The sequence below is a fragment of the Miscanthus floridulus genome, chromosome 10 (genome assembly GCF_019320115.1).
Source record: "Miscanthus floridulus cultivar M001 chromosome 10, ASM1932011v1, whole genome shotgun sequence".
Taxonomy (NCBI): domain Eukaryota; kingdom Viridiplantae; phylum Streptophyta; class Magnoliopsida; order Poales; family Poaceae; genus Miscanthus; species Miscanthus floridulus.
Window position 1 is genome coordinate 13,402,149 of NC_089589.1, and position 9,301 is coordinate 13,411,449.

A 9,301-nucleotide genomic window follows, 5' to 3' on the forward strand; every position below is an offset into this window, starting at 1 on the left:
AGGTGATTGTATCAAAATAAACCAAGCAACCAAACATGTTATGGGGCTAACCAGACTTTAGACAGTACAGACAACCAAACAACCTCAAGTTGGCTTGCTAGAATCAGGTTTAGCCTAGCCAGGGTACAACTAAGGGCATGTTTGGTTTCTACAGTACCTCCTAAAATTCCTATCACATCGAATGTTTAGACACATGCGTGGAGTATTAAATATAGACTAATTACGAAACTAATTGCACAACTTGCGACTAATTTGCGAGACGAATCTTTTAAGCCTAATTAGTCCATGATTTGGCAACGTGGTACTACAGTAAACATGTGCTAATGACGGATTAATTATGCTTAAAAAATTCGTCTCACAAATTAGCATTCATCTATGTAATTGGTTTTGTAATTAATCTATATTTAATGCTCTTTATTAGTATCTAAATATTCGATGTGACATAAATTTTAGAAGCGACTAAAGAACCAAACACCCCATAAGCCTAGAAACCAAACATACATACAAGTGGAGGATGGAGTGGTTTACAGTTTACTGTCGTATATTCTTTCATATTCTAGGACCGTGCCAATTCTTTACCATCAATGATGCGAGTGCAGGGTGCAGGAGAAAGCACTGCAATGCCATGGCCGAATTAATAAAACCGCGGCGAGGGGCAGCTGCTGCCTGCACTCCACTCTCACTCTCACTCACTCAGCATGGACCACTGCCGTCGCCATCACCACCACCTCCGTTGCTGGCTGCCACCGTTATCACCACCAGCAGCAGCACCAGCACCATGGACTGGTGGCACCGTGTCCAGTGTGTGGAGATACAGTATCATTCATTGTCTCTCACACACCAAGGCAGGCAGGCGCAGAGATAAAGGCAGACAACGTTGCATTCCACTAGCATAGCATGCAAGGTGTGGAGAAGAAGCTCTACCATACCATCCATGCATTGATGCATGATGCATTCCATTTCCAATTCACAGCAGCACAAGAAAGTGTCACACACAAACAGAGACAATAGAATGGCATGGCATTTAACCTTGTTTTTGCACATTGTTCATTCATTCTACCACCATCATCACATTATGGAGCAAGAAAGGAAGAAGGGAAGCCATGAGCTAGCATCACCTCCTGCTGCATTCAGCTATAGAAGCACCATCATCATCTCTTATCACCACTATCATAGTTACTCTACTATACCTACGTTCCAATCCAAGGAAGCTTCTGCTCTCTTTCTTTTGTTCGGAGAAAAGGAAAAAAAAGTAAAGGTGGGGAAAAAAACTAGAAAAGAAAAGGGAAAAAAGGGAAATCTGGGGGTGCGGTTATGGCTGGTGATCGCCTCCCTCCTTCCATCCACCACGCACGGTGAACACCTCCGACGGCCTGAGCTCTCCACCTCCTTCCGGTTGGCTGCTGGTTCTTCAGTTTTCTCGAGAGAGCATCAGCAGCAGACCGCCGGCGACCGACCTCCTCACCTCACATCACTGAGCACCCGTTCGGGTTCTCGTCGCTGAAGAGGTTGTCGTGCGGGTGACGCTGCGGAGGGATCGCGTAGTAGTACGGCGGCGGCGGCGGGTACTGCGGCATCGGCGGCCGGCCGTACCCGTACCCGTACCCGCTCGCCGGCGGCGGTGGATACCCCTGGCCGCCGTGGCCATGGCCATGGCCATGGTGACCATGGTGGCCGTGCCCGTTCAGCATCAGCTGCTGCTGCTGCTGCTGCATGATCGTAGCCATGTGCTGCTGCTGCTGCTGCATCACGGCGGCCATGTGTTGCTGCTGCTGCGGCGGGAGCTGGGACATGGACAGCATCTCCTGGCCGGCCGGCATGCCGCCGCCCGGAAAGAACCCAGGAGCAGGCATGCCGTGCGTGGCGCCGCCGCCTCCCGGCTGCATGCCGGCGCCACCCATGTGGGGGAGGCCCATCGGCATGCCGCCAGCAGGCTTGCCGTGCACGCCGCCGCCGCCCGGCTGCATGCCGGCGCCGCCCATGTGGGGGAGGCCGCCCATCGGCATGCCGCCGGTAGGCTTGCCGTGCGCGCCGCCGCCGCCCTGCTGCATCCCGGCACCACCCATGTGGGGGTGGCCCATCGGCATGCCGCCAAGGGGCCCGCCGCCGCCCATCTGTCCCATCCCGGGGAAACCGCCGGCGCCGCCCGCGCCCATCATGTGAGGCGGCCTCATCATCATGCCCGCCGGATGTTGCGGCGGCGCGCCTCCCATCATCATCGGTCCGCCGAGACCGACGCCGCCGGGGCCGCCGCCCTTCTTGCCCTGCCCAGGCAGGTTCCCGCCGCCCGGTGCGCCGCCGGCACCCTTGCCGTTCTGTGGCGGCTGCTGTGCGCTGCCACCCTTCTTGCCGCCATTGCCGTTGCCGGCACCCTTCTTGTCGCCACCGCCGGGGGCCGGTGGCATGCCCATAGGCCTCGTCATCATGGCGGGGTCGTCGTCGAGGTCGAGGTCGTCGTCGAGGCCGTCTTCCTCGAAATCGACGTCGTCCAATTCGTCGAACTCGTTGTCGAACCCGCTGCTGTCATCGTCCCCGAACTCGTCGCCCCCAGGGAGGTCGAACTTCACTGTCCGGGGGTCCTTGGCCGCCGCGGCCTGCGCCTGCGCCGCTGCCGCCGGGAACGGCATGGGCATCGGCATCTTGCCGGCGCCCATGGGCATGAGCTCCGGCGGAGGGAACTTCATCCCCCTCATCTGCATCGTCTGCTGGAGCTGCTGCGGCGTCGGCTGCAGGTGTGGCGGCGGCGCCACCATCTTCGCCTCCTTCGCGCCGCCACCGGCGCCACCACCGCCCGCTCCACCCTTGGGCTGCTTGCCCTGGCCATGGCCCTTGCCGCCGGCGCCCTTGGGCTGGTGCTGCTGCTGGCCCTTGCCGCCAGCGTCCTTAAGCTGCTGCTGACCTTTCCCATCGCTACCAAGCTTCAGCTTCTGGAGCTGGACCTCCAGGGGAACGCCAGGCTTCTCCCCCCACACCCGCACCGGCTTCCCGGCCTTCTCGATCTTGTTGATGACGGTCTCCGGGTCCATCAGCCCGGTCACCGTCACCTTACCCAGCGCCGCGTCGACGCTGCTCTGGTACACCCCTGCACGACAAAACCATTCCAGCGCATTTGTCTTAGAACAGAGGAAAACAAGAGAGGAAAAAAAATGCTATTTTGGAATGGACAGAGGAAGATAAAGAACAGAGCAGCCTCTCCAGCTGAACTGAACACACCCCTCTGATCTCATCTCACTCTCCCCTAGCAGCACTCAGCAGCAGGGAAGAAGACGAAAACAAAAACAAAAAAGCGAGCAATTCGCGGTCTTAAAAAAGATCGTTTTAGTGCAGCAACTTACCATCAATCTTTTGAACAATTTTCTTCACTTTTTTCAGGCAGCCCTCGCAGTGGATGGGAACTTTGAGCTCGAGCGTCTGTGGACAGACAGAGAAAAAAAAACGTCACGGAAACCGATTAGGAGAAGACAGACATGCAGGCCGAAAGCGAAACGGAAATCGCAGCGGGCGCAGAGAAACGACATGCTGGTCATGCATGGAATGCTTGTGAAGTGAAGTGCATGAGTTGGGAAGAACTGATCTAAAAAAAAAGAAGTTGAGAAGAACTGAAGAAGCAAACAAGACAGGCAAGCAGGCAAACAAACTCACCTGAACTTTGAGAATGTCCTCGCGACTCATGCTGGCCGACTTGTCACACTCCGCCGCAGGCTCCGATGGCGCGAGAAGGCTTCAGATCTGGTATATGTGAGAGCAGAGCACTGAAATCAGGGAGGGAGGGGGAGAAGAACAGGGACGGCATGCGAAGGGAGCATTCCTTTGTCTCGTCTCGTCTCCACTCCACTGTCAGCGGAGAGAAGGAGAGAGAGGGAGGAGGAACAGATGATCGGCTCAAATATAGGCAACTTTCGCAATAAAATACTGTCACTTCACACTCTTCTCACACAAGCATTGAATTGAATAAAATCTACTCTCCTAGAGAGAGAACCGAGAAGAGACGCGCGAGCTGGCCAGGCCCTCGCTTGTTAGAGTCCGTGTCTGTGGAAAACCATGGCTGTTGAGCGAGCGCCTGCAGTCTATCGGCACTCGGCAGCGTGGTCCAGGTCCTCCAGGACCAGGAGAGACCCCCCTCCAGCGCCCCCCCCCCCCCCCCCCCCCCCCCCAAAAAAAAAAAAAAAGAAGAAGATGCGAGGTAGGAGGAGGAGGAGGAAGAGAGACTCTCGTCTCCTGGCTCCTGACCGACTACCCCCACCACCTATCTCTCTCTATGACTGACTGACTGATCAAGTATACAAGAAAGCTAAGCACATGGAGGAGAAATGAGTGGAGAGGAGTCCATGCGTACCTTCTTTTACTCCGCTCCTTGAGGTTGGTCGCCCTGGAAGCGGAACGAAGGCCTTTTGGCCTTCTTCTTCTTCTTGAGAAGGAGAAGGCTCTTCTGTTCTGAGAACTGAGACGTTGTTGTGTGAAAGATCACTGCCCAAAGCACGGTTTAAATAGGCTCTGACATGGTGGTTTTCCTGTGATTTCTTTTTAGAATTCCAATTTTAGAAATAGGTCCCTAGGTTAATTCCACCCGGGTGGCAATTATTATTACTATAAGCTTTTGGAGAAAATGACAACAGTTCAACTGGAGAAAATGATGGGAATAGGCATAGTGTGAGAAAGGAAAAATGATACATTTATAGCATGTTTAAATCATGGTATACGAACCAAGCTACAGAAGAAGATGACCCATTTTTTCATGGGAGAAGCCGTGGAATGGAGGCTTTACCTCTATGGTTTAGAAATGACTCCCACGCGCGCTCACAGGAGCTTCACTCGGTGATCGAGCCATTTCTAGTTCTAACATTCTGTAAAGATCCACCTAGAGCCGTAGCGGAACCATAGCTACAACGGTTCAAAAACTCCCGCCAAAGAGGACCTATGTCGTATCAACACGTGTTTCGTACAAAACTTATATTTAATTTTGCATGAGAAACCATGCAACGTACCAACGTCGTGTTTGGAAATTTTGCTCGGACTAATGTAGTAACGCATTTCTTTTGCTACATTTACTAATCCGATGTGACGATAGCACGTGACGGGGATGATCCGTTAGTTGTCGTTATGATGTATCTAGCATTGATTTTGCATGATCGAAGCAAAACGGTCTTTGAAATAACTACGTCAACCATGTTAGCTCTGTGTCCCGCAAAAGTTTTTGAAATTAGCAGAGCATATGTTAGATGCTCTCATTATAAGATGTGGTATACGACAAAGACCGTTCATGGATTCGGAGGCATAGGTGCCTGCCTCATGGGGACATAGTCATGTTCGTAACACGCCAGGCATGTTAGCTCTATGCTCCGCAACATTTCCAAAATTGGCGGAACATACGTTAGATGCTCTCTCGTTAAAGAGTGTATATACGACAACGACCGATCATGGATTCAATGGCATAGACATCTCCCCTACGGGGACATAGCCGTTACCCTCAATCATCGAGAAAAAATAGTTTTCTCTTATATACGACAATAAGCGGTCAATGTTGTTAGACATATCATTTCTTTTTTTTTAATAACGGAAAATGTACATAAAAATGGCACATAATAATTAACACCATTTCTATCACTTGTTAGGTTATTTTTTGGAACACTAGAAATAATTTATATCTCAAAAAAGGTGGACTAACAAGCAGGGTAAACTCTTCTATATGGATATTTTTTTTAATTTCCCACTTTTTCTTTTTTACTTTGGTGGTGAGGGTGGACAGGTTAACGACTGAAGTACTTGATTAGGAATAGTCCCATAAGACGAGGGCTTGGATGCAAAAAAAAAAAATAGAAGGACGACAGATCCGGCTGGAGGCTGCAGGCCGCAGCACACAGCAACACGTGATGACTCAATCCACACGTAATTAGCTACAGTCTGATGTAGCTCTAACCATATTTGTACGTCGTCCTCTTGTGGCGTGCCAGCCAGAGACGCGGTGGCGTTACTCCCTCTCCCTGCATGGCTGCATGCGACGTCCATCTACTGCTAGCGGACGCAACGCGGCGTCCATTGTCGCGTCAGTTTGTAGAAGAGGACGGTGGCCAAGAAATTAACTCTCGGTGATCATCATCGCGTCCACGCCATCAGCCATTCAGCCGGTCTAAGATTCTTTTTCTTCTTCTTCTTTCTGTTAGTCTGTTACTGTCCTCTAGTGGTAGCAGTAGTAACTCTTCTTTAAGTACTTCCAAAAAATTATGTTCTTCTGTTAGTATCTTCTAGTAGTAACTTTTAAATTTCTTCTATAGCTTGGACCCGGTTCACTATCCGTTTAGGTCACAGCAGCCTCACACAAGAAAGTAGGCGAAATGCATGAAAAATCCATGCCATCGAATTACTGGCAGCCGCCATGGTTGATCGTATCACAAGAGATATTCTGTAGGAAGTACATTAATTAGTAATTTCCTTCTATAAAAATAGAGATTTTATTAGTAGCACCGCCTGTATAAGATATGGCCATCTGCAACTAGGGCATTTGAGTCATACAAGCATATATTGGAGGAAAGATTCATAAATCAATCTACTACATTTATTGTTATGGCTACTACATGTTGTTGCTACTATAGAGATATGGTAATCTGCAACCAGGGTATTCAAGTCATACAAACATATCTTGGAGAAAAGATTCATAAACCAATATAATAAAATCTACTGCATTATTTTTTGGGCAGCTAGCCAAGTCACTGCCAGTAGAGATAAACATACATAGTCTGCGGCTATAGCTAGATGTAGTGATGTCACAATGTCTCCAAGTTCTATCTGTATAAAAATGGCTGGATGTAATGATGTCATGATGTCTCCAAGTTGTATCTATATAAAAATGGCAATGCAAAAAGGAGTCTTTAAATAAGTAGGACTCCTAATATGTTTGTATATGCTTGCATACCTAGTATATTCAATTCATACAAACTTACACATACCTATGGAGACTTCACAAGCCAAACCATATCACTAGCGATAGAACTACATGGTCTATAGCTAGATTAATGCCATAAATGTCTTTATAAAGTGCTAAAAATATATAGTCCAAAAACTATATATACTTCTTTTTTGAACAGAAAAAGATATGCTTAGAACTAAACCAAAACAATTGTACTTTATCTACAAATTATTTATTGCTAATGCTAAAGATACATGTATATATTGTCTGCCACTATAGCTAGATCGGCATCAATGCAAAAAAAAGTCCTATTTTATCTATAATTCATTGCTGATGCTAGACTGATATCATGATATCTTCAAGTGCTAAAAAAAGACAGTGTAACAAAAGGAGGTTTATAAATTAGTAGGACTTCTTAGGAAAAGATTCATAAACCAATCTAATACATTTATTTTTTATTGGCTACAGTATTATCGGTGCAGAAAGTGAACACGTAAATATTTATAGTTTTGCCGTACGTTGTGATCGGATGTGGCCTAGTACTCAATGACACAGGGTTTATACTGGTTCAGGAAATATGCCATACGTCCAGTTTGAGTCGGTCGGTGACTTTATTCCTGAGCCCAGATGCTCGAAGTTTGTTGTGGAGTTACAAACGGAAGGGAGTAAGATGGAGGGTGCAAGAGGTCCGGTCGGACTCGGTCTTAAGGGCCAAGAGTGACAAGAGCTCCGCTATGTGCTAAGTTTTCGAGCGTGCGCTCTGTGTAGCTTTAGAGTGTCTAAAGCTAGCAGAGGCTGAATCGATGTAAGTAAACTGATGGTTCGGTTGTTGTGTGTTGAATCGATCTCCTTTGTTGGGAGAGAGCGCATCCCCTTTTATAGATGAAGAGGATAGCCTTACAAGTGAGAGAGGGAGAGTGTACGTATGCTAAGTCTTGTTGCCCACGCTGTCAGGTATAAGATGATTATAGGCGCTCATAACACTGTTAATGTCAGATGCATGTGGGAGGTTGCATCGTCTTCTTCTGGTATGATAGACATCGATGCCTGCCACACTGTTGATGCCCAGAGGCATGTAGGAGGTTTTACCATGTTCGCCTGGTATGGTAAATGCCAGTGCCCACAACATTGTTGATGCCCAGAGACATGTGGGGGGGAGCCTTACCGTGTTTGTCTGGTATGGGAGTTGATGGCGCCCACAACACTATAGGGTAAATGTCGACGCCCACAACACTGCTTGGGTTCTGACATGCCAGGAAGGTTGCAGGGTACCCTTCTGACATGCCATGTTGGTACTGTCCTGTAGGTGTACAGGGTACGGTCCTTGGTATTGCGGTTGACTTGAGTGCCCTGCCTTACTTTCTCCGTCCGTTTCCTGGTCTTCATCGAGCGGGCATCCCCGGTCGGTTGGTCCCAGTCGGCTCCGACTACGCCAGTCAGAGAAGAGCTGTAAGCAGGGGTTCGGTGCATCCCCGGTCGAAGACGTGGGTAGGAGTCAAAAGTGGTGTTTGGCTAGGCCTTCCGGTCGGAGAGGCGGGCCAGAGTCGAAAACGAGCGCTGTTGGCCAGGCCTTTCGGTCGGAGAGGCCGGTCGGAGGCGGGTCGGAGTCGGAAGTGAGCGTTGTTCCTCCTTAGCGAGGCCTTTCGGTCGAAGAGGCAGGTCGGAGTCAGAAGCTGACGTCGTTCCTCCTCAGATAGGCCTTCCGGTGGGAGAATGGATCACCCTTCTGGCCTGCCGTTTAGGTATTTGGGCCGGCCTAGGAGTTTACGCAACGTCGTGTGCTAGGCCGAGCCTTTGCTAGGAAGCCAGTCCATGAGGGGCCCCACCCGAGCCCCTAGGTGATTCTTGTAGAATCATCTGAGGGATTTTTGTCTTGACGGTGGGTGCGCGCGAGCGCACCCGTGGGTGTAGCCCCCTGAGCCCCTAGGCAATTCGGGTAGAATCGTCTGGGGGTATTTCATCTTGTCAGCGGGGGAACTTTTTGTTTGTTTGATAGCGGGTGCGCGCGAGCGCACCCGCGGGTGTAGCCCCTCGAGCCCCCAGGTGATTTAGGTAGAATCGCTTGGGGTTTTTTGTCAGCGGGCGTGTGTACGTGCACCTTGGTCGAGATAGAGTCGTCAACCAAGGCATCAGGCGCAGCCGAGGCGGTTTTAGGGATCGGACGAGATGGGCTCATGGACCCAAGCGTCGGGCGTAGCTGAGGGATCAGGCGAGATGGACTCATGGACCCATCATGCGTAGTCGATGCAGCTTTTAGGGATCGGGCAAGATGGAGTCACGGATCCTGGTGTTGGGCGCAGCCGAGGTAGTTTAGGGATCGAGCGAGACGGAGTCGTGGATCCTAGCGTCGAGCGCACCCGAGGCAGTTTAGGGATCGGGCAAGACGGAGTTGTGGAT

At 50.1% G+C, this 9,301-nt stretch overlaps 1 protein-coding gene across 1 annotated transcript; it reads right to left on the reverse strand.

Annotated features, from left to right (window-relative positions):
- Positions 1-1,020: 1,020 nt before the first annotated feature.
- LOC136487686 (heavy metal-associated isoprenylated plant protein 32-like) lies at positions 1,021-4,458 on the reverse strand. Its single transcript, XM_066484786.1, has 4 exons — positions 4,337-4,458; positions 3,643-3,729; positions 3,336-3,411; positions 1,021-3,082 (listed from the first exon to the last, which is right to left on the reverse strand). The coding sequence occupies exons 2-4, from the start codon at positions 3,670-3,672 to the stop codon at positions 1,467-1,469; spliced, it is 1,722 nt and encodes a 573-aa protein (XP_066340883.1). The 5' UTR covers positions 3,673-3,729; positions 4,337-4,458; the 3' UTR covers positions 1,021-1,466.
- Between the last annotated feature and the right edge of the window lie 4,843 nt (positions 4,459-9,301).

What these genes read in the sequence shown, in the direction of transcription:
- LOC136487686 (XM_066484786.1), bottom strand. Translation starts at nt 3,672, where the DNA reads ATGAGTCGCGAGGACATTCTCAAAGTTCAG. An exon ending in AGGACATTCTCAAAGTTCAG is followed by an intron (nt 3,412 to 3,642) that starts GTGAGTTTGTTT and finishes GTCTGTCCACAG; the next exon opens with ACGCTCGAGCTCAAAGTTCC. An exon ending in AATTGTTCAAAAGATTGATG is followed by an intron (nt 3,083 to 3,335) that starts GTAAGTTGCTGC and finishes TTTGTCGTGCAG; the next exon opens with GGGTGTACCAGAGCAGCGTC.